General features: G+C 41.8%; 1 protein-coding gene across 8 annotated transcripts in view; it reads right to left on the reverse strand.

The window, feature by feature from the left end:
• LOC144682952 (ETS-related transcription factor Elf-1-like) overlaps positions 1-26,358 on the reverse strand; it is a 168,438-nt gene that overhangs the window by 51,158 nt on the left and 90,922 nt on the right. For 6 of the 8 annotated variants that reach the window (XM_078545879.1, XM_078545880.1, XM_078545878.1 and 3 more), the window contains one exon: positions 19,779-19,950. In XM_078545879.1, coding sequence (XP_078402005.1) covers positions 19,779-19,950 — 172 coding nt within the window. Of the gene's footprint in view, positions 1-10,289; positions 10,429-10,536; positions 10,700-19,778; positions 19,951-26,358 lie in introns of those variants that run through there. The other 2 variants (XM_078545885.1, XM_078545884.1) reach the window with 2 other exon arrangements.

The following is a 26,358-nucleotide window of genomic DNA, read 5'->3' on the forward strand; positions in this document are numbered from 1 at the left end:
CCCAACGTAACTCAGCGTGTTAGGTGAGTGGGGCTTGGTGCAAGTTAAGACATGGATACAGAATTTTGGATCTCAGTTTAATGGACAGTAGAATGTCCACCAGCCAGGAGTGCATTGGAATAGTCCAGTCTAGAAGTAACAAAGGCTTATGAGGGATTCAGCAGCAAATGAGCTGAGACCGGGGCAAAGTCAGGTGATGTTACAGAGGTGGAAATAATGTCATCATGAAAATGCAGTCAGCAGCTCATCTCAGGGTCAAATATGATACCCAAGATTACAAACAGTCTAGTCTAGTCTCAAAACGTTGCCAGGGAGGGGGATGGAGTCAGTAGCTTGGGATCGGAGTTTGCAGCAGCGATTGAAAACAATAGCTTTGGCCTTCCCAATGTTTAACTGGAGGAAATTTCTGTTTATTCAGTATTGGATGTCGGGTAAATTGTCTAATAATTTAGCAACGATGGAAGAGTTGGGAGGAGTGGTTGTGAGGTAGAGCTGAGTGTCATCAGCATATATGTGAAAACTAACAATGTTTTTATATGATGTCACAGAGGAGCAGCATGTAGATCAGGAATTGGAGAGTGCCAAGGATAGATCCTTGGGGAACATCTGAGGTAACAGTGCAGGAGCAGGAAGAGAAGCCATTACAAGTGATACTCTGACTACAATTAGATAAGAATGGAGCCAGCTGGACCACAGCAGAGAGGTATTGGAGGAGGATAGTGTGATCAACCCTGTCAAAGGCTGCAGACAGTTTGAGAAAGATGAGGAGGGATAACTTGCCTTTGTCACAGTCACATAGGATGTTGTTATTTGTAATAAGAGCTGTTTTGGTACTATGGCGCAGCGGAAACCTGACGGGGGAGATTCAAACGTGTAGTTCCAGAAAGATGGGGATGAGTTTTGGGGAGGCGGCATATTCAAGGACTTTGACGAGGAAAGGGCAGCTGGACGTGGGGCAGCTGTTTGCAAGGATGGCGGGTTAAGGTTTTTATTGGACATGAAGGTTGATGTCGTCTGATTTAAAGGAGAGGGGGACAACATGTGAAGAGAGAGAACCATTAACAATAATCGGGTAACATGGGAACCAGGAGGGAAAGTTGCGTGATCAGTAGTTTAATGGGAATAGGATAGCAGGATGTAGGTTACAAGGAACAAAATGAACTCAGAATGTATGAGGGGAGAGAAGGGAGAGTGGAGAGAAAGTGAAAGATGCAAGTTCAGAGCTAGGGCAGTGGGGAAATTTGGAGTAAATTTGGCCCCCTGGGCTAGTGGAAGGAAGAGATGCAGCAAAGCAGCTGATCAGATGGCAAACAAGTTAATCCCAGAGAGTTCAGAGCTGTCTTTAGGATACAAGGGCAGATTTTAATGTTTGATTCAGGGCTTCAGAGGAAGTTTACATGTAATTGATAGAAGATGACAGTCATTTGTAAACATGTCCAAACTATTAGATATCAGCCATGTTTTATAATGCTAGCAGTGATACGCAAGCACTCTCTCCTGAACAGAAATCTCTAATGGCAGGTGACACCGTACACTAACACAGATGATATGACAGTGATGGAAGCTGAACCATCATCTTTACCTTACATTCCCAACTCAGCCAAATTACTGTTGGGTGCCTGGAAGGGAGGGGGGCAAGGGGCAAACACGTGCAGGAAAGAGGAAGAAGCAATGACACAAATAAGACAGAGGGAGTCACCTTAGGGCCATGTCCACATACCAGACTCTCAAACACAAAGAGCAGTAGATTTGAGAAAAAATGGGCAGGTTTCATATACAACAAAAAAAGCCTTAAAGCAGGTCCTTGTAGACTACAGCCTATATCTTGGAATGAAGTGGAAAATATATGAACCCAGTGTTGCATTGGGGGAGGGACAGCCTTTGGATGACGACTGCTGCTGTAGTACAGTAGCATATAGAAGTGTTACCATAATTCACCGGTAAGTTGTCAATGGCCCGACCAAGTCAGTTTAAGAACGCAAAGTTTTTTTTAAGTATACAGGGTGGCAACAGATATAAGAGGGACGCTTTGGATTCACTGGGCCAACTACTGGACAGAGACTGCAACACCATGCCCATCTAAACAGCAATTCAAGGGTAAACATATGACTAAAAGCGATGATATTGTGGGCAGGAAGTGTACATTTTAACAAATGATATACATAGATTCTCCCTTACTCTCCCCGCACTCACCTACGTTTTGTTGATTTGCTCAGAAGAAATTTCTAACAATCTAACCAAAATTCTCCTAAAGGCCAAACTGAGGTGTCAATTAAAATTATCTGAGGTCCTAACCCACTAAACACAGCATCACAACAGGTGCTGTGCTCTTGAGACTGGAAACTGTGGAGGCGCAATGGGATTTGGGTGCGCAAGTACACAAATGACTAAGACCTTATGTACAGGCACAAGAGTAATCAAAAGTGCAGGCTGGTCTGTGTCTCAGGAGAGCAGAAATACAAAGGGAAGAAAGTCTTGGACAGGCCCCATCTGGACCTATTGTATTTAGTTCTGTGCACCTCCCCTCAGGAATAATATATTATCCTTGAAGAGTGTTAACCAAAACTTACCAGGGCTTAAAAGGTTAAAATATGAGGACACATTACATAAACTTGAGTTTGCATTCCCTTGAGTTTGGAAGGTTGAGGGGTGAATGGAAGCGTTTAAAATTCTAAAATGATTCTACACAGCAGATACAAAGAAACTACTACTCTTCTGGTGGGAAAATCATGACCAAGGAGAGATCATTTTAAAATTAGAGCTAGGTCCTTCAGGAGAGAAATTAGGGAGCACGTTTTCAAGATAGGTTAGTGAACATTCTCTGCCTCACAAGGCTGTAGGTGGTTGGACAACTGGAATTTAATACTAGGTTTGATATATTTTTGTTAGGTAGAGTATAAGGTTCAAAGCTGTAACAGGGTAGATGGACCTGAAAATAAGAATGTAAGGAATAGGGGCAAGTAGGTCATAGAGCTCAAACCTACTCCACCATTCAATATGATCATGGCTGAACATTTTCTTCGACTCCACTTTTCTACTTGATCCCTTAATTGCCTTCAGTTCCAACAAACTATCAATTTCTTGAATATACTCAACTACTGAGCATCCACAGCTCTGTGGTCAAAAATTCCAAAGATTCACAAACCTCTGAAAGAAGAAATTTTACCCCATCTCAGCTTCAAATGACTGACCCCTTAACCCGAGAATGTGACCCCAGTTCTAGGCTGTCCAGCCAGGTGAAACAGGCCTCTCAGCCTCTAAGGAAAGTATATCTATCCTTCCTTAGGTACAGAGGTCAAAACTGTATACAGTACTCCAGGTGCAGTCTCACTAAAGCCCAAAGTACAACTGCAGCAAAATTTTCTTATTTTTGTACTCCAAAATTACATTTCTTCATAATAGACACCAGTATTTTCCCGACAACTGATGTACGACTAACTGGCCTGGAGTGCCCAGTTTTCCTTCTTCCTCCTTTCTTGAATAGCAATGATTTGTTATACTTTCTACCTTCCAATCCACTGTGTATGCTCCTGGATCTAGGGAATTTTGGAAGAGCACAACCAGTGCATCCATTATGTATGCTGCTTTTTTTTTTAAGAACCTTAAAATGTAGGCCATCAGGCTCAAGGCATTCTGTTACAATCACAGCTGATGTTAATACTGGACAAGTCAGATCCCAGAGTGAAACCTGGCTTGATAGATCCTAACTTTTACTTCTTTTTTAGAAACCGTGGAGAACATCTAACACACAAAAAAATTTGTCAAACAAGAAAAATGAACTATACTACACCAGACAAAAAGGTTGGAAAGATCTCAATACAAACAAAAAAATAACTCAAATATTTACTATCCCTTCACCCCAGCTATATCTTTAGTGACACATACAAATTCGGAAAGATAAAACATATGTTCAGGGTAAGTATGCGGTACATGTGAATTAATAGGCAAACTGTGGTTGGAGACGCCAACCCCAAAATAAAAGTTTCAGATGCCACCAAAACGGATCCCATGGATTTCTCATCAACCCACCCAGATGCTTGTCACAACATGAGCCAATTGGTCTCACTGAAACTCTGCCTTTCTCACAAGGGTTTCCAATCCCCACGTTTGAAGAATCTGCCTTGGAATTCTCTCCAAACGTCGTTCCCACCCGGACAGCTTCAACCAGGATCCACCTCTAGGGTTTTAATCTCGCCTTCTGAGATTCCTTTCCTCTGGATCTCTGCGTATGCTCAAGCTGCACCTTCCAAGCACACTTTCAGATCTTCACCTGTGCCAAGCAGAGCAACACTGCTTCAAAAGGGTACCTTTGCCCTTTCAGCCTGCAGCACAGAGTCACCAACCTTTGGCTGCCCTCCCGGATCTTCAGGCTTATCGAGTCCACTGCTTCAAGTCTGCTCCCTGCAGCTATCTCTCTTTAATTTGAAGCTTGTTGCTCTGCTTTTTCTCAATTTTACTGGATAGGATGTGTTTCTGATTTCTGTCCTTGCCCCTTACCTTGGACCTTCTTCTGGGTCCCAATTCTGCCCCACTCCCTAGTTTGGGATCATCTTCTTGATTTGGGACCTTCTCCCAGTTCCCCTCCCTGTGTCCATGTCCTGCTCCGTGGAACACCTTCTCTCGAATAGCATTCCTCTTCATTTTACCCGACCTGCAGTTTCACACTGTTTCCTTTTTCTTCTGCACATGTGCAGCCCTTTCCCAGCCAGCACATGTGCAGATGTCTCCCCTGGGAACTGGAGTTCCCAAACTGATTTAAACTCAAGTTTTTTTCTGTCTTTTTGTTTCATTATAATTTGTTGACTTTTACTCCCATTAATTGTTCCAGTACTTTTTCTTTTGCAGTAATCAATATTAGTTTAAGTTTCTCACTCTCATTAGATCCTTGGTTCCCCTCAATTTTTGGAATATTTTCTGTCTTCTACCATGAAGCCAGACTCAAAATATTTGTACAAAATCTCTACCATTTCCTTATTGCCCATTATATTTTCTCCTGTCTCAGCCTTTTAAGGCCGCATTTACTTTCACTACTTTTTCTTCATGCGCAACAGAAGCTCCCACAATTAGTTTTTATTTGCTTGCTAATTTTGTCTTACGTTACATTTTCTCTCTATCAAATTTTTGGTCATTCTTCAAAAATTCTCTCAGTCCTCAGGCTTAATCCTCTTCTTGGCAACACTATAAGCCTCTTTTAACCTAATACAATCCTTAAATCTTTTTAGCGAGTCACTGATGGATTACTTTTCCAATGAAGTTTTTATTTTTCAACATAATATACATTTGTTGGGAATTATTAAACATTTCCTTAAATGTTTACTTTAAATGTTCTTGAGATCAAGATCAGCAATGATTTATTTGCGTGAATGTCAGAACAGGGCCCACAGAGCTGAATGGTCTACTCCTGCTCCTACATCTGAGTTTGTTTATTTCTTTAAAAAAAAGACAAACTGAAATAGATAACATTGCTTTCTAAATTCTTCATCAATCTGGGCTATCCTTGGCAACAGAATCCACTTACACTCTCACCCACCCCCATGTCAGAGAAGTTTTTGTTTTACTAAGTAGGTTCCTCGATAACGCAACATGTATCAGAGAATGAATATTTGCTCACTGTGTCATGGAGACCTGGAAATATGCAGCCATTTCCCAACAATCTTAATGCAAGTCCTTCAGTTTTGTTAATAGAATAGAGTAGAGTGTTAACACAGTGCCCATAATTCCTCCAGGAGTCATTTAAACAGATTGATTTTCAGATCTTGTTCCTAGCGGGCCATTATTACAAGTTCAGGCTTTATGTGTGTACCAGCAATGAGCAAATATCAGAACGAACTGTTATGTGAAAATACCACCAAATGCACAGTTGATCGAAATTATAAGCAAAAATTTCAAACTAAAATTAACTGCATTGTAAATAGGTTGGAATAACTACAATTTCTCCTAATAGCTATCTGTATGGTTCTATTAAATTAAACTGCCATATATGCACTAAGTTCTGAAGAGTTGAAGTGCACTTATTTTCTTTCTGCTGCCACCTCCCTTCCTGCCCGCTCATTGATCCTTTAGGTGTTACAGTTCCTCAAATGCAAAACATCTAGCTGGTGAATGGCTGTACCAAACAATACACAGATCACTGGGGCTATAGTCCAGCTTTATGACTGCATGCTAAAACACAATGCTTCTGTCATGAATTAACCCTAACTAACATTCTACCAGCAGCGTTGTACTATAAGTGGGTTTTAAGAATACAAATCCCACCATTAGTACCTTTCCTCATTCTGCCTCAGAAGCCGTTGTCTCCTCCTGCCACAAATTCTGCTCCCTCAATATCAATTCAATCCCCCCCTTCCAGCTGTTCTCTCATGTCTGACTGCTCCCGCCCCAGCATCCTATTCAATCCCAGCTGAGTTCCCGACTCCATATTCTCTCCATCACAAAGACCACTTACTTCCACCTATGTAACATCACTCATCGATGCCCTAATCGCAGCCGTGTCTTTGTTGTCAATGGTCTCCTGGATGGCCTCCCATCTTTAATCTTCCGGAAACTTCAGCTCACCCAAAGCTCTGCTGCCCATATCCTGCACCAAGTCCTACTCACCCTCTGCTTGTTGATATAGGCTCCACATCCCCCAAGCCTGCCAATTTAAAATTTTCATCTGTATGTTTAAATCCCTTCAATACTTTGCCCCATCGTTTTTCAGGAATTTCCTACCATTTACCAGCCATACGAGTGCTGTGGCTACTAGATCAGGTCAGAGGCTGGGAATTCTGCATTGAGTACTTCACCTCCTGACTCCCCAAAGCCTGTACATGTCAGGACTGTGATGGAATACCCGCCACTTGCCTGGATGAGTGCAGCTTCAACAACACCCAAAAAGCTCAAAATCATCCAGGACAAAGCAGCCCACTTGATCGGCACCCCATCTACCAACTTAAACATTTCCTCCCTTCACCATCGATCCACAGTGGCAGCAGTGAGCACCAGCACTGCAGCAATTTGCAAGGCTTCTTCAAAAGCACCTTCCAAACCTCCGATCCTACCACATACAAGAACAAGTGTATGGGAACACCACCACCTGCAAGTTCCCGTCCAAACCAAATACCAACCCAACTTGGGAATATATCACTGTTCCTTCACTACAGCGAGTCAAAATCCAGGAACTCCCTCTCAAACAGCACCGTGGATGCACATAAACCAGACAGACTGCAGCAAGGCAGCGGCTCACCTTGAGAAGGTGATAACCTTCTCAAGGGCGATTAGGGATGGGCAATAAATGCTTTCAGAAACATCCACATCCAATGAATGAATAAAATAAAGCGCTGCAATACCCCCCACCCCCACCCCCACCGCCCCCCCCACCTCAAATGAACTCTTCTCTAATTCTGGCCTTGCATCATTCCCCCTTCCCTTTCTGCAGCCATATAGGCCCCATCCTCCTCCTGGAAATCCCTCTTGAAATTCCTCTCCCCCACCTCCTCCTTTAAGATCCTACTTAATATTCACCTCCAACAAAACCTTTGGTCACACTCTTAATAACTTTCTTCAGCTCAGCGCTTATTTTTAAATTGCACTTCTGAGAGCAGCATGGTATATGGTGTTATATAGATACAAGTTTCTGTCTAATTTAAGTACTTCAAAACACTTATGGACAAAAATAAATCTGTTTATTTTCATTTCCTGTAAATATTTTTAAAAACAGTACTTTCATGTCTATGACCTTCACTGTGTTGCTTTAAGTAGTTCAAACACTACTGAACCTAGTTTAAATTTATGCTAAATTTGTAATTAGCAACAGTAGTTTAGGTCATCAGCAAGAAACAAATGGAAGTATTGCTGAATTAATACAAGGGAACACAATAACTATCTGAGAGCAGTTTAAAATGATAAACTCAGTAATTCCTCCAAGCTGGTTGCCTTTAATATTGACACCATTGACTGATGAAATAAAAAGTCAATATAAGGAGTAATTAATTATAATCTAGCTTTTTTAAAAAGATATCGATGACTTGACTGCATCTCTAAAAATAAACCTTTCCACAGCAGTGCATTGAAATTCTGTCAATATGAGATAACAGCAATTAAGACGCTTACATCAAAACATTCATTATGCATATTTACTGGGCATTGAGAAAACAAAGCTTGCTTTTGTTGACTCCAATCTGCTTTCTCAACACAAAACAAGTCCACATGTAACATTCTCTGCTTTGATCAGCTGCCCATTATTTTGGCAGGCCCCAGCTACACCACTGCCTGTGCTAAGTTTGGAAACTGTCGTGTTGACATTAGCTCAGTGCACATAAATGGATATGGGCTATCGGAGGAGCTTCGGAAGAATGCCAGCACATCATCATTGCTCTTCTTTAGTGGGAAGTCAAAAAGATTCCCTGACCTCAAAGCTCATTTCAACATTTAGAATACCATGGTGCACTAATGTGAACAGGGCTTTCATTTTGGCTGTTCAGGAGGTAAGAATTCAACTGACAACTGAAATGGATGGGAATTCATTTTTTCTCCTAGTGGGCAGTTATGCAGAGTTTTAACTCCAACCTGGATTAGTGACAGCTGAAGAGAGGTCATATGAATTTATATAGCTCCTTCCATGAGCTCAGGACTCCCCAAGCTGCTTTACAGCCAAAAGAGTACTTCCTAAGTGTAGCTGCTATGTAGGAAATCAGTCGGCCAAGTTGCGCAGAACAAAAATCCACAAACAGCAACATGATTACGACCAGACAACCTGCCTTAGTGCTAGGGAGCACGCTCCTCTTTGCAATAACACTACAGGACCTTTTACATCCATCCAACAACCTCAGTTTAGCATATCATCTGAAAGACCTCCATTAATACAGCCCTATCTCAGTACTTCACTGAAGTGTCAGTGTTCAAGTCTCAAACATAGGACTTGGATCCACAGCCTTCTGCCTTGGAGACAAGAATGCAACCACTGGGCCACAGCTACTACTCTGAAAACAATCCATTTAGTTAATTTAAAATCACACTCTCCAAGCAATTAATAATGAAGTCTGGGCTAGTATGGTTTCTTATGAGGGGTTTGGGAGAAAGGGAGGTAAACTCAAACATAGGATAGACTTCACATATAACATGCAAATCCACCCCCTTTATAAAAGTCCATTTATTAAACTAAAAGCTTTAAATTGGCAGCAGCTGCTGAAATAGTTCATCAAATATTCTTTTAAGAAAAAAATGGGAAAATTAATTAAAGGTCAGATCACAGTGCAGATGCTGGTTACACAAACCATTTGCAGTGAATAATTATTAACTACTCAAGGGAATGGAGCCTGTAAATCTGGCCTTGGGTTTTGCAATGTTTCTGTCCACACAACAGGATGCAGAAAGAGAATAAAACTTGCAGATGTCCTGCGCATCAAACTCAGTGGGGATAAAGCTGAAATTTACCAGCCAATTTGACCTGGGCTATCTTAAATTCCACTGCATTGTTTGCTCATTACCTTAAAATACCTCCCACCACCACATACACAGTCTCAATTCCACTTTTTACAATGTGTCTTAGATATAAAACTTACGGAGAGACATCCTTTTACTTATAAAATTACAAAAGATACAGCTTGCATTTATATGGTGCCTTTAAATTGGTAAGATGTCCCAAGGCACCTCACAGGAATGTAATCAGACTGAATTTGATAACAAGCCACATAAACAGATATTAGGAGATAGTTTTTGAAGAGCAGCTTAAGAGGATAGAGAAGTGCAAGAGGTTTAAGGAGGGAATTCGAGCTTGGGTTGGCGTATAAAGGTAAACAATAAGTGGTGTTTGACTTAATTAACACATTTGATGATTCCAGATGTGGAACTGAAAGTAATTAAATATAACAAAATGTCAACTTTAAAAAAAGGGGGGAGAATAAGGAACTGGTACAGAGTCCAAAATATTTGGAAGAAATAGTCCTCTTAATGAACTACATATGCAATGTCTGAAAATAGCACTGAATGGGGGGATTCACAGGGCAGAACTGGTGACGCTTTTGCTCGCTGAGAAGCATTAGTTCTGCAAATAGACTGCAGTAAATGTATACCCTTACCCATTACACACCAAGTCAGATACACTGAAATCAATTTATACTCTCACTCTTTACTCACTAAATCCTGCAGTAACATTCCATGTTCACTCAAACGTGTCATAAATCTTATTTCCCTTTAACTTCCTGGTCTCAAAATTCCCAACCCCCTCCCCTTTTTTGTGCAGAGCTTCAAACTGGATTTCACACTCCTCTCCCTCCTCCCCAGACAACCCCTCCACTTTGAGCTCTTACCTGCTTTTATTAACAGATCCAGCTGGTTACGTCCCTCATAAAGGGCTGTGGTCATTTTAACCCAGCTCCCCTTCCCTCCCCTCTCCCCAAAATAATCGGAAAGCAGAAATTCTTATTGTCAGACTCCAGATATTGTGCAGTCTTCCTCGGTCAAAGTAAAGGGGGAAACAATCCGGAAATTAGCTGCACTCCGAAGCTCTGGAAGAAGGCGTGGGGGTGGGGGGAAGAGGACTGGGCTCCAACTCACCCGACTGCTCCTGCAAAAGAATATGCAGCAAAAAGGGGGGCACAGATCCCCCTCTTGTCAAGTGCCTGCTGCAACCTCACGACTGCATTTGCAAGCCAGTGCCCCTGGTCGTGGGAGCCCATGAACAAGCTGCAGCGGAGCCACCTCCAGCGTCTGGTACAATGGTCGACGCCAATGTTTTGCTAGACTTCCTGGATAAAGGTCGATCCATGTGCAGAACAGTTGGTGCATCGGCACTTCCTGGAGAGGCGGGGTTTCTGAGACTTCAATGGGCGACCGGTGCACAGAGATTAAAAATGCTTACCTTTGCCTCAAAAGCTCTGTGTTCACCCCGATCACTGCAGCGAAATAAAAGCCCGCACACTGTGCCCTTCAGAGCTCCAGCATCGTCCCTGACTCCACTTATAACCAAACATAGAACAGGGAGGGAAGAACACACATTTGAGAGAAACACCTACTTCATCATTTCAAACCAAGAGAAAAAAATGATGCGTTTGACTTTACTTGAAAAATAGCTGCCTCACATTTCTCTAATTAGCACCATGTCTGGTTAATTGCTGGAATTGTTTCAAGAAAAATATTTTAGCATGACGATATTTTGAGCATTTGAGTCATGCAAATGTTCTTTCAAAAAAAAGCATATGCTGAAAAAACCTCACCCCTAAACATTCGTAAAATGGTATTTTTAAAAAAGCTCAAGACTTTTTGCTCGAAAGAGGATCACGCATTTTTTCACAACCTCAGGATTCCCCAAAGTGCCTTACAGCCAATGAGGAACTTTTGAAATGCTATTGTGCAGCAAATACAACAGTTATTTGCACACTAGATCTCACACAAAGCTGTGATAAAGACCAGATCATTTGTTTTAGTGATATCGGTCAAGGACAGATATTGGCCAAACATCAGGGAAATCGCTCCTGCTTTTCCTTGAATAGTGCTATGGGAACTTTTATGTCCACCTAAAAGGGGAAATGAGGCGTTAGTTTAAGGTCTTATCTGAAAGATTGCATTTTCAACACTCGAGTGGTCCCTCAGTGTTGTGCTGATGTGTTGGACTAGATTTTGTGCTTTATGTCCCAAGGAAACACATTATTGTAGTCATTCGGATGAGATGCTAAATCAAAGTACCCTCTACTCCCTAAAGATATCCTATAGCTGTATTCAAAGAAGAAAGGCAGGTGAGTTCACTTCGATGAAAGCAAAATACTGCAGATGCTCGAAATCTGAAATAAAAACAAAAAATGCTGGAAAAACTCAGCAGGTCTGGCAGCATCTGTGGAGAGAGAAACAGAGTTAACATTTAGACTCGAAATGTTAACTCTGTTTTAATATTTAGATGCAAAAAGTTAACTCTGTTTTAACATTTAGACTCGAAACGTTAACTCTGTCTTAATGTTTAGACTCAAAACCTTAACTCTGTTTCTCTCTCCACAAATGCAGCCAGACCTGCTGTGTTTTTCCCGCATTTTTGTTTCTATTTTGAGTTCACTTCGATGTCCTGGCCAATATTTATTCCTCAACCAATGTCATTAAAACAGGCTATCTGGCCATTATCCCATTGTTGTTTGGGGGACCTTGCTATGTGCTATTTGGTCACTGTGGTTCCTACAGTACAACAGTGGCTGCACCTAAACAAAGTATGTCATTGGTTGTAAAGTGTTTTGGACACCCTGAGGTCATGAAAGACACTATATAAATGCAAGTTGTTTCTTTCATTGTTACTTTCTTATTTTTCCCTTATTCTTTTTCATTTCCCTAGGTTTCTTTTTCCCATTTTTACTATTAAATTATTTCACACTTACACTATTACCTTTTTTTAAAAAATAATTTTATATCTAAAGCCTAATCTTCCTCAGTGACTCCTCAGATCTGACCTCCATATCTCAGAAGGTAGCCACATTTTAAAAATTTATTCTCTGCTCCAAAGATCCAGTTTTCCAGCTGATCAAATGTCATAACACTAACGTTAGCTTTATCATCAGTGACGCCAAGTGAGTGAGAATATTTTTTAAACAAGGTTACATCATACATTCAAATTCTCAGTGAGTAGGCGCATTGACAGTACTAGAGAGTAAGCACTACAAGAAAAAGTTTCTCTGTGTTGGTGACCCCATAAGTTTATGTTATCTTTCCATTTGTAACACTGGAAGGCAGCACTGGTGACTTGAGCTGAATGTTGCTGTACTCCGAGATAAATATAATTTGTTCAGTCAGAGGGTTATGAATCTTTGGAATTCTCTATCCCAGACGGCTGCAAATGCTCAGTGCTCGAGTATATTCATGATTGATAGCAATAGATTCCCCACTAAAGAAGGGATTTAGGCATAGGACAAGGAAGTGGAATTAAAGCAGATGATCAACTTTAGTTTTATTGAATGGTGGATCAGACTCAAGGGGTTATATGAGTACTCCTGCTTCTAATTCTTATGCACTTCTACCTGCTTATGATTTCTTCCTCAACTAACAACATAAAAAACACAAATTAACTCGCCTTTTGTCCCATTTGCTGTTTGTGGGAGTTACTGAGAGAAATTAGCGAACTCCCACTCAACCTTATTCACAACAAAAACAGTTGGGCCATTTCATTGGCTGCCATATTTATTTACATTACAACAGAGACTACACTTAAGAAAAAAACTGGATGTGAAATTCTTGGTAACGACAGGGACTGAGTTCAATGCAAGTACCTCTGTGTAACTTTGTTAGGAAGAGCTCTTGGGATTGTTATCACCTCTGTGCACTGTTATAGTAGAGATTCAGACCATTGGGGTCAGGTAGAGGATCCTCCACATTTTAAAATCAATGTTTTAGTGGTAGGAATGTTCTAAACCAGTGATTAAATTAGCACTTAAGTGTAACATAACAGGAATGCTGTTCTATAAATAACTAACTTGTGCAAAGATTAAACCTACTTTTCAGCTTTCTGAGTAGCTGAGCAAATCATTACTAAAATACCAATACCCACACTTTTCCATCAACAGAGTTACAAAGAAGACACGCTCACTTCCTAATTATATGTTTTTAACTACAGAAATTCAAGATTCATAAACTTTGCTGCTGTGACTCACTCACTGAGGAAAAGCACATTTTTAAAACCTAACAGATAAACCCTAAAAATTACTGATCATCAAGTGCAACATGCTATTGGAAAACAAGGTACTGCACAGGTACAGCAATTTTTCAATGTGTGTGTAATCTCTTACAGACAGAAATCAAACTCTACTCAATACATTGCTTTGAATTAAAGAAAGATGGTAGAGTATCTGAATCCTCCCTTGTGATGAGGTTCCTGGGTCACTGCATGTGAGAATCATAGAATCGTTGACAGACTGCACACAAGTCTCTTAAACTGTAACCTAAGGTCAGTTCAACTAGAATTTTCTGATCTATGCTCTTAGAGACCCAACCCAGAAAACCAACCTCGGGAATTGCCCATTCAACCTGCTGGTCGACTATGGTTTTAGCCAGCAGATAGAAAACTCCTGTATTGTCAAAGCAAAGATGAGGCAAAGCTAACATCATAGAAACATGGAATCATACAGCACAGTAGGAGATCATTTGGCCATTATACCTATGCCGGCTCTCGAAAGATCTATTCAATTAGGTTCCAATTATCCGACTCCCTGTTCTTTCCCCTTAGCCCTGAAGTCAGTCAAATTATTGTTTAAAAGGTTATTACATTCAAAGGGCAGTTAACTCAAGGAAAAAAATGTTTGCACCTCTGGCCTCTTGTGCATCTCCCTCTTCCTTTGCCTCATCTACTATCCTGCATTAAGTTGAGCTCTTCCCGTCCCCCCTTGCTGATTGATGTTGGCTCCTGGTCCATCAATGCCTTGACTTTAAACTTCTCATCCTGGTGTTCAAATCCATCCATGGCCTTACCTCTCCCTAGCTCTGTTACCACCTTCAGTTTTGCAACCTCCGAGAACTCTGTGTTCCTCTAACTTTGGCCTCTTGTGAATCTCCTTGACCCACCACTGACAGCCATGCCTTCAATCCACTAATCCCTAAGCACTGGAATTCTCTCCCTAAACCTCATGATCACTCAACATTTTCCTCGTCCTTTAAGGTGCTCATTAAAATCTACCTCTTTGATGGAGCATTTAGTCTTAATGGCCTGAATCTTCTGGTCAGCAGCAACGCTGCATGCATTGCTGCTGCCCATTAAGATTTTCCCGACCTGTCGCTACTGCCCATTTGTACAACTGCAGGCTACTAGAAGTTCAACATATAGATCATATTACCTGCAACAAAAGATCTTGAATCAGTCTAACAGCTGCAATAGTCTGGAGTCGCCTTGATCCATTATGGGAAAATAGCTAACCGATGCACTCATTTGAGAGGCATTGTAGTGCAGCAGGTATAAATCCTACCGATTACCAAGATGGTTAATTAGCTGAAAATGCTTAAAGGCAGACAGCAGTAAAAAAAACTGGACTGTATCAGCTAATACTCTTCAGCTATCACTGATACCCCATGGTCTCACTGCAGTATCAGAAGAATGACATCGTACAAATCCCTAATTAAGTAGAACAGAAAGGAAGAGAGAGAAATGGATAAATTGTCAAAAAAACACCAGGGCCATTCCCAGTGCTGGACATTTTGGAGGAGACAAGCTTGGAGCCCAGGAAGGTCACCTAGCCCATGAGGCAGGCAGGCAATTAGGCTAATTAAAAACCTTGTTAAAGGCGAGTTTAGGAGACTGACTGGGATTTTCCAGTCAGCCTCCAGTTTCCTGACTCACTGGGGAGCAGATCAGTTGGAGACAGCGGCAGGCCTGGGAGGCCAGCACGCCAGCCAGGCCTACAGGCCCATCCTGCCTACCTTCGTGGTGATATAGCCAAAGACATCCTGTAGATGGATTCTCACTGCCCCACCATTTTGATAGTGGGAGATTCAACATCCTGGGGGTTACCATTGACCAAGAACTGAACTGGACTAGCCATATAAATATTGTGGCTACAACAGCAGGTCAGAGGGTAGTAATCCTGTGGCGAGTAACTCACCTCCTGACTCCCTAAAGCCTGTCTACCATCTACAAGGCACAAATCAAGAGTGTGAGGGAATACTGTCCACCTGCCTGGATAAGTGCAGCTCCCACAACACTCAAGACGCTTGACACCCCACTTGATTGACACCCCATCCACAAAGATTCATTCTCTCCACCACCAACGCACAGTGGCAGCAGTGTGTACCCATTTAAAAGATGCACTGCAGGAAGTCACTAAGCCTCCTTAGGCAGCACCTTCCAAACCCACGGCCACTACCACCTAGAAGGACAAGGGCAGCAGACACATGGGAACACCAGCATTGGAAGTTCCCCTCCAAGCCACTCAACATTCTGACTTGGAAATATAATCGCTGTTCCTTCACTGTTGCTGGGTCAAAATCCTGGAACTCCCTAACAGCACTGTGCATGTACATATACAACATGGATTGCAGCGGTTCAAGAAGGCAGCTCACCATCACCTTCTCAAGGAGAATTAGGGATGGGCAATAAATGCTGGCCTAGCCAGTGATGCCCACATCCCATGAATGAATAAACAAAAAATCTGTGGTGGTAATGCCATTGAAGGCAGGCTTAAAGAATGCCATCTAGCCACTGTCAAGGGTATTGCTTAGTTCTGTGACTATGCACACATGAAATTTTTAAAAATGCTATTGAATGTCAAGGAGAGTTGTTTGGATTCTCTCTTGTTGAAGATGGTCATTGCCTGGCACGTGTGTGGTGCAAATGTTACTTGCCACTTACAATCATTTTTCGTGCTGTTGCTTGATGGATTAACATAGATCAGGACACAAAGAAAACTCCCCTGCTCTTCTCAAATTGGGATCCTTTAAATCTACTTGAGAGGGCAGATGGTTCCTCAGTGTAACATCTCATCTGAAAGACTCCCTCTGTACTGTACTGAATTGTTAACCTTGCTAATGTTGTTACAATCCCCGTAAAGATCAAAAACTTTTTAAAAGAAATCAATCTTTCAGCTAATAGCTGAAAAGGTAACACAACAAGACTTCACGTCTTAAGACTTTTATTGTAACAAAAGACTAAAAGCACCTTTACACTATTTTTGTAGGCAACTTATACTTGAAACCACAAAACAGAACATTTGCCTTTTTCTTTTGGCATAACCAGAAAAACACTTCATATATATACTTTACACTAACCTTTGAGGAGACATAGGCCCAAATTTTCTGGTCCCTGGACTATCGGAGATCAGACATACAGCTGAGATGCGTGTCAGAGCCCTGTGGAAGTCCTAATGCACTGACCTACATTGGAATTGGAAGTTTAAACCCCGAGTAGCAATTACCCTGCTCCCTGGGGCCCTCCATGAATGTCTCCAGCTCTGAGCTACAGCCAGAGACTTTGGACAGTTTCCTGGTACTTATCTGAATAGCTACCTAGGAAACGTTAGACAGATTAAAACCTAGTCTAACTCCTGGGTAACTACAGGACTGACCCTACCCCCCCCATCCCCACTCCTCAACCAAATCACTCTCGCTGACCCCAACTACCCCCAACCCAACTATTCCCCAAGCATCCAATTAGACCCCCGGCGAGCCCACCCATCTTGACTATCCACCCCCAGACCAGACCCAACTACCATCCTGACCTGACTATTCCCTGGCAACCCTCCAGACCCAACTATCACCTCACTCACCTGCCAATCCTACCCACCTACCTCATCCACCCTATCAATTCACTCATTCATCCACTCACCCATTCACTAACATTCAAACTGGACCTTCAAACTTACCAAATGGCAGATAGCGATGTAAAAAGGGGGTGTGTCCATTCTTCCCCCAACCCTACTCAGTTGCGACAGAGCTCTCAGAGGGCAACTGCACTCAGCATTTCTGGAAAAGCCGGGCTTGGAAGGTTCTGGAAGAAGTGCGGAAGAGGCATCAAGTCGGGGGAATGTTCGAGCGGCAATCCAACAAGGATCATCATTCCTCGGAAGATCCCGGCCAATCAATTTTCCCGGAACTAGTCCAAGGTGATTCTTGGCTTCTAAGGGTTTACTTCTTTTCTTTTCTCAGCATGGGAACTTTTAATCTCAGAGCTGTCTTTCACAGTGAGGGTTCCCCCCCGCACCCCACCCCACCCCCAAGAGATTCTTCCTCTAGTGCAAGCTAGGCGAATCTTCCAGCTGCATTGAGCTCTACATGAAATCAGACTTTTTAATCAGAGCATGAGTTCTCACCCGCATTTCTGCATGGTGAACCACATCATCTTGCTACCCTATAGCTGCTCTCCCTTTCCCGGATCATAGCAGGCTAACCTTGCCTGAGAGTTTTCAGGAATATCTTAGACCCCCACCCTCTCAAAGCCCATCTCCATGGCAACGTGAATCACATGGGCCTTGTATCCAAGTAAAAATGCTGATTAGCTATCCTTATCTTGAAAGCTTTAGAGTACAACTATTTACAACCGGGTATTCTCAACACTTTTCTGGGACTTTAGAGACTCACAGTCTGTCCACTGTTAGCACACAGACAGCTGCTATTTTTTTCTAAAATGTACATACTTTGCACCTTCTTCCCAGTAAAACAATCTGGACTCCCTTTAATTTCTAACAATCAAATGACCGAGGCTTGCTATCAGGCAAACTTCAAACATTCACATGACTCTCTTCATTTTACCTTAATTTAAAGGCACAGTCCCAAAGCATAACAATCTTATAAGCCTCATAATTGTAACAATCTGTTCAAATTTCTGGAGGTTGAACCCACAACCTTCTGACTCTAAGATCAAAGAAGAACCATTGCCAAGGTTGCTAATTGAATTGATAAACAGTGTGAAACAGCAGCAAAGCAAATGATAAAATAGATGTTTTAAATGGCAGTTGAATAGTAATCTACATCCTATAATTAACAGTACACACCAATATTAATTTACTCCATGAATACCATGACTTGAATTTATTAGTCCTGAGCATTTGTCTAATCAGAATACTTGCAGAAAGTTAGATATTAGTAAAGAGGTGCATTCTGCAAAAATGATAAAACAAAACATTTGAGGATTCAGAATTAAAAACCAGTCATAAACTCAGATCAGCATTTATTGTACTGTACATTTCTCTGTGCATTCCTGACATAGATTTGATGGGGTGAATGGCCACCCAGTGTGCCGTAAATTACTCTACAGCTCTAAACATCTGCACAAAGGGAGCTGAATTGTCTGTAGAAATAAATCTATTTCACTTTCATAAATTGCTTAGGGCCTACCCACCCACTTCTAAGTTCTTTGTTGCATTAATTGTTTTTTGACATATTTTCACTTTAAAATGTTTCCTCACGCCATCTCTGGTTCTTTTGTCAATTACTTTATATCCATGTCCTCTTGTTACTGACCATTCTGCCCCTGGAAACAAGTTCTCTTTATTAATTCTATTAAATCCCTTCACAAATTTGAACATCTCTCTCAAATCTCCACTTAACTTCTTGTATTCCTAGGAGAACAATTACAGTTTCTCTGAGTAATAGAAATCCTTCGTTCCTGATTCCACACTAGTAAATCTCCTTTACATCCTCTCCTAGGCCTTGAAATTCTTCCTAACGTGTGGTGCTAGATATGGTTACAATTCTTTAGCTTGGCCCTAATCAGTAATTTATAAAGTTTTAGCCTAACCTTCACGTTTTTGTACAGTATGCCTCTGTTTATAAAGTCCTGGGTTCCATACACTTCTTTATCAGCCTTACAAACTTGCCACACCTGTTCTATTCCAGAAAGCCAGTGAGTGAAGGATACAACTGGAACCGATCTTTAATACTTTTGTATTTATTTACAGAGTTAAACATTACAAGCATATACCTCCAAACCCAACAACCACAGTTTCAGTTTCTGTCTATTTGTAGCGGCACAAACGAATCACCAATTAATTTCCACCACCTCATGCAATTAAACATAATTAATATACAGATAATATTTGTATATTTGTATATACTTTCGAAGATTTGTGCACGCATGCCACAAGCCTCTGTTTTATTGCACCCCCTTCAAAATGTACTATTTATTTTATATTGCCTCCTTATTCTCGCTACGAAAACGTCACAATTTTTTTTTCATTTTCTCATCACATTTTTCTTTGGTGTAATTTCATTTATTTTTCTTATAGTCTAACATTTTCTTATTGAATTTTTTATTTTTTGTTACATTTCTTGCTGTTGGTGCAGAACCTTTCCCACTGATCCCAAAATTATCAACCAGCATTAATACAAAAGGAGAACAAACCAACCTGAAAGTGTGATGTCCTCTCCAATAACCTGTTCTTCGACGACATCCAGTGAACTGTCATTAATCATTCCATTAGTTTCCTCATCACAAGTAAGACCAGAATATTCCTGCAGCAGGTCTGCATTGGGTACTTGCTCCACAATGACAGCAGGGAAAATACAAGAACTGCCAAGCTGCAGGAAGCAAAATAACAGATGGGTTGTTGAAAGTTCTATGGTTTGAAGTTTAAATTCATCCTTATCATTATTGACAAGACTGTGGGAGTGCACCGACTGCCTAAAAGGTTCAGTAATTGTAATGCAATACTGCCGATCCTCCAGCTGCAGTGAGGGCACTACTGCCGATCCTACAGCTGCAGTGAGGGCACTAGTTGTAGAATCTGCGGCCCTGCAGTCCCCCCAATACAAAATTCAGCTACCAATGATTCCTTCCAAACACCCATTAAAAAGTTAAACATTGACAGCCTGAAATGTATCACATACACCAAAAGCTGCAGCTGGAATTCCAGCCATGGTTACCAAGTAAACACTGTCAATGTCGAGTGGCCATATCTATGAAGCCAGCTGTTAGGATAAGAAACGTTCCTTGTTCAGAGCCAATGGGGGCTCAGCGGCCCATCCAATTTATGGTCAAAGGGCCTGAAACATGTGTCAGTTTCAGAACACAGTTCCTTCTCCTTATCCATCAGCACCAGGTCTTAAAGCAAATTACTTTTCTTGCTTTTACGATTAACTAAAAAAAAAGTCTTTTCTCTTACTTAGGCAACAGTGGGAATAAATAATTATGCTCCTGTGTAAAAATGTTTTATTCCATTATGGCATTTTTGTATTCGTATTTGATGACTAATTAACTTCTAGCCTCTCATAGGAATACAGTGTTGAATGACGGGGACGAGTGATAGCCTAAAATAAAAGGTAAAACTTTGGCTAACATTCCCTTTTAAAAAACTGGGGAAAGAATAGACAACTGCATTTATGGTCACAGGAGTGAGGGCTGAACTTCAACTTCTCTTGTTTATGGTTTGAAACAAGAGATCTTATGGAGTTCTAAAATCTGTGGCACTTGTCTCTAAATCAGAAGGTAGTAGTGAGTTCAAGTTCCACTCCAGAGATTTGAGTGCATAATCTAGGTTTACAACCCTAGATACTAGACTGGAGTGTCAGGCTAGATTATGTGCTCAAGTTGCTGGAGTGGTAGTGAGAATACTGTACTGCCGTAGGTGCTATATTTTCGAGAAGGTGTTAAACCAGGATTCAAACCCCCTCTCAGGTGGATGTAACAGGTCTCATAACACTATTCAAAGATGAATTCTGCAGGTATCCTGGCCAGTATTTATCCCTCATCCAATATCACTGAACAGATTATCTTACTGCTGTTTCAGGAGCTTCCTGTGCACACATTGGTGAACGTTAAATAGGTGACTAAAGTTTAAAAGTACTTCAGTGCTTGTAAAATGTCTTGAGATTGTAAAAGGGGCTATATAAATGCAGTTTCTTAATATTTTTGCAAAGTTGTCCCAACAGCACTGTCAGGCCAAGTGTTTGCATTCAGTAAAAGAAATATGCTGACCAGTCATTCCACAAGTGCCTCCTCATTTTCACATCTCTGTCTGACCAAGTTGGTGCTAAAGCTCACAGAAATCATGATGTACAGAAGTTATGTTTTTTCAAGTAATGGATTATACCTCAATACCATATATTTTAACACCTTCACAAGAAAGCAAGTATAATCTGAATGTACTCACACCAACATGAAGGCTTACTTAGTCTATGAATATTTGTGTTTCTTGCAAACTCTTCAACACCTAGGTTCCAAGTCACTCCCAGTTCTTTCAGTTCAATAATGGGATCAAGATTGGGTACATAACCAGGCACATTGCGATTCCGTGTCAAAACACATTTGGATGGCACAATCTCCAAAAGAATTTATGTTGTTTTTTTTTTAACGTTAGCTGATTATTGTTATTTTTATTATAAATCTTACTTTGTAAATGTTTATGATAAAATCTTACTATTTGGATTAAGGTGTTTTACAAAAGCAATTTTTTTGTATAATCAGATATAACATTTTGAATATACAAGTACAAAAGTGGTTAATGTGAAAACCAAGGCCAGGCCCTGTAATAAAAATAATGGAACTTGAAGAGATTTGATGTTAACACTGCAGAAATGTACTCTTCAGAACTCGTCATGAAGATTAATACAGCACTGTTTAAAACAACACAATATCAAAATAACTTCCACAAAAAATTGTACAATTATATAGCTCTTGGATATTAGTTATTTACTTAGCTTTCAACTTGAATTATCAAGGTTTGTTTTAATGGGTTGAAAATTCAAATGTGTCCAAAAACTAGTGCAGGGATCGAGATGTGCAAATAACCTCAATCCGTTCAAAATACTGTAGGCAGAATGCAAACTTTGTGCTGCCTGCTCATTCACATGATAGTGATGTGCAGCTACGTGCAATATTGAGTGACTGCACACCTAGCACACTTAGAGCTAGCCTGCAGTGGTTAAAGCCATCTTTCACTTTAAAGAGGAGGTACAGTTTGCCTGGAGCTGATGCTGGAAGTGAGTGGGGAAAAGTCACATACAGAAAAGTTCAAATGGCACGGCAAGGGAAATAACAGGCTCCCAGGTTTTCTGATCTAGTTTGAAAAACTGGTGCAGGTGGTGGACAGCAGCGAGGTCCTCTTCCTGCAAGGTACCAGGAGGGCCTCCAGGAAAGCACTTATAAGGAAATGGGAGAAGATAGCCATAGAGGTCAATGCCAACCATATCACCCAAAAGACTTTTTGAATGCACTATTGACAGAAGTTTACTAACCTCACATCAGTGATAAACTTCAGTAAATGCATCTTCAAATGGCACAACCTTACAACTGAGCCACTAGCTTCACACGCTGTTCAATGCACCGAACCACCATCACCCACCTGCCAACAATCGCGACTCATTCATTAATAGCTTTGCCTCAGAGCAATTAGGGATGGGCAACAAACGCTGGCCTTGCTAGCAATGCTCATCCCATGAACGAATAAAAAACTTCATCCACTTAGCACTGCTGTAAGCCCCATGCTCAGCATGCACACACTGCCAGTTATTCAACCATGACAGCCTTATCATCCAAACAGATTGCACAGCACTCAGTGACGCACATTCAAGCTCTCTTGTAGGACAAGGTGGTATACAACCGGAGGCAGCAGCAGCGTTTAATTGGCGGGCGACCAGCATGTCTTTATCCCCATGGAGGTAGCAGTGGTCACCATAAGTGTGGAGCTGAGGCCATGGAAGATGATAGTATGTTCCTACCTTATACAACTTCAAAAATTCCACTTCCCCTTCATCCAAAAATGTCCGAAATATGACAACCGCAAATGGTGTCAGCGTACAACTCTTATTTCCCCCGTCCATACCACAATCCCCTCACTATCACCCTATAAGTGTGCCTTTCTCCTTTCAGAAATCCAAGGGCTCCCATCATTCAGGCAGTGAGAGTGATGGCCAAGAGGACACTGATGAATAAGAAACACTGTCACTCGATTTCATACACAGAACCACCAGATACTGACAATGTGAGCACTGCAAAGAGTAGCGTAGAGGCAGGATCTGCATATGGTGAGGAATGATTGCTTTGCAGAAGGGCAGAGGGAAAGAATGGTAGATGCCTGCTCCCTGGCGGGCGTATCATCCATGAGTTTTGATGCAGAGGACTGAAATGAGAACTTTAGTGGGATGATGATGGGGTGGTATGTAGAAAAAGATCAAGGAGCATGCACACAGAAATGCTTGATGCACTGGCTGGCCAGCCAGAGATCCTGGTACCACTTTCAAGGGACCTGGAAAAGTATGGCTCCAACTTGTCCCAGAGCTATGCACAGAGCTTGGAGCCACCCTTTCCAGCATGGCAAGGTGGCCAACTCTGTCAGTGCCTCTCAGTGAGCCTGAGGTGGCGCAGCTTGGAACTGGGCCTTCTAGGAAACAGAATCACTTGAGGACATCTTGCAAGGTCACCAGCAGTCTACCCTACACCACACAACACCCCAGCACCCCGCCACATCCCCCGCCATACCCACAGTCAAAGTCAGCAATCTTCCACCAGCCATGCTGCAATCATTGGAGTAACCATACATAGCAGCACTAGGCCATGATAGGGCACATGCAAGACAGGTCCTAAGGGAATGCTCTACAGTGAGTAATTGAGTTTTGTAGAGGATATTGGAAATTTTGTAGCATAAAGTTGATAAGGATTGGTCATTTTGTAGTGGCTTTTATTCCAGGGTTGTGGCCAAAAGATTGCTGTGATGGCACATTACAGAGGGATGGTAAAGTCTGGGATTTTGTTCCGTGGGGTTCCGAGGTTGTGTACATGGAAACTGGAGTCTAATGAGGTACTCATGGACAGCCTGGCTGGAACATTGCTGTGCCATCTGTCTCCTCCATTTCTCCTTATCGACTACCCTCCCCCTCTTCCTCCTGAGCTGCTTGCCAAACCTTTGGCAGAAAGGGCTGAGCTGTTATAGTGCACAGACTGTGGAGGATACTGCAGACCACCATGAATTGGGACACATGCTCCAGCGAGCACTTCAGGGCTTGTCCAGAGCAGTTGCGGCAGTGGGATGGTTGCTTCAGCACTCCAGTCATATGTGCAACAATATTTCTCAGGGCAGTATGGCTTTCATTGTATATATACTGGCCACGTGCGGCTGGGTTGAGGAGTGGTATCTTGAGGCACATGTAGATTGGTTTGACGTGGTGGCTGAAAGATTTATAGAACAGAGGACTGGCGCAGTATGAAAGCATCATGACTGCTACTAAGAAAGCAGGCATTCACTAACGATGTGCAGTATGGTCACATACCAATCTTTGCAGTTGCGATACATCTCAACATTGAGGCGCAGCACCTATAAAGCCACAGGTGTGCAGTCAATGGCATCCTTCCCCGTGGGTTAGTCCACTATCCAGGCAAAGCCTCATGAATGCTCTGCCTGCTTCTCTCTGTTCAAAAAGAGTAAAAATGTAACCCCCTCTCTTGACATAAAGATCCTCTGTCACCTCTCTAATGTAACAATGAATTGTGAATTGGGAGAAGTTAGATACAGCACCCGCTTCAGCCTGGAAAGTTCATGACACAAAGAAATTCAGGGTCACGATCACCTTTACAGCCACTAGCAGCTCTGTCCTTGCCCTGCTCTGAGGCTGCAGGTCTGGTTGTAAGAGGGGACAAGTTCTGTGAGCACCTCCTTCCTAAAGTGCAGAGGATACATCTACCTAAGCCAGGAGCAGTATGTATAAGAGAAGTCCTTCCAGAAGACCCTCGTGGGATAAGGCCGCTTGTTAAGAGCCCTTCTCCCTCTCATCCTCCTCCCTTACAAGCAGCTTGTTGTCGTCTTTGCTGCCTCTGCTCGATCTCCCTCTCATGCTGCAGCCCAGGGAGAACTGCAGCTATAGCACCCATGACTGAGAGCATGCAGTGTGCCTAGAACCCATACAGTCACAACCAAAGCCTTCTTCAAGTGCAGCACTACCTCCTCTCAGCTGCACCAGCTTTCATCAACTTTTTAAACCGCTCTGCACTTCCACAAACTCAAAGAGAGCCAGTGGAGATTAATCAATAACTAACCTGCAAGTAATTGATGATTCCTTTAAATGGTGCTGATGGTGGAGGTAGGGGGTGGGTCACTCCTGCTGCTGAACATACATTCAGCTGTACAAGGTCAAGAACAGGAATTAGCTAGCGCAACAAGGTTCAAAATGAGTACTGGTGTCAAATCAGTGTTACACACTGACATCATGATCTTCTTATTGTGTATACACCCAGAACACAATCCTAAAACACATGCTAACCCCCTCACTAAGATGGCATTTGGCACACACCATGGTGGGAGTAAGCATGAGTGAAAGACACCCGCAGCACCAAAACTATGGGTGCAACTGAGACCAATTTTTTGATCATTGTGCTTTATGACATTCTGGCTTGCTTTATAAAGTTGTCCTCCCATCACATGATGCTCCACCTTGGAAGCACTATATCGTGAAATCAACCCCGACATGATGTCCTGAAATAGCCTTATTGTAATATTTAAAGATTATCAAATCATAACTTCCTTTACAGTAATTCCCCTTTTCCAAGCTGTAACATTCAACAATGGGCAGTGCGCTAACCTTCATATACAGACATAACAAAGAGTTAGCAAATTGCAAGTGATGTATCACAACTAAAGTTCAGTTTTCACAATCCATTTTTACGTGAATTTTTTTTTGCAACAATTTAGATATGAATTCTTCAGAGCAATTATTTTATTAATAGTTTTCATAGATTGCTTAACACCACAAATCATTGCTGATCTCAATCCCAAAGATAAAAGGGACACTAAAAAAATTGGTCTCAGAAAACCCCAGGTTGTGGAGGATAAAAATTGGCTAGAATCATCTGAGGGATTTCATTTATGTGGAAAAATTAGAAAAGCTGGGTTTGTTTTCCTTAAAGCAGAGAAGTTTAAGGGACATTTAATAGAGGTGTTCAAAATTATGAGGGGGTTTGATGAAGTAAATAAGGAACAACTGTTTCCACTGGCAGAA

This window comes from Cetorhinus maximus, chromosome 7, assembly GCF_964194155.1.
Source record: "Cetorhinus maximus chromosome 7, sCetMax3.hap1.1, whole genome shotgun sequence".
In the NCBI taxonomy this organism is placed as follows: Eukaryota; Metazoa; Chordata; class Chondrichthyes; order Lamniformes; family Cetorhinidae; genus Cetorhinus; species Cetorhinus maximus.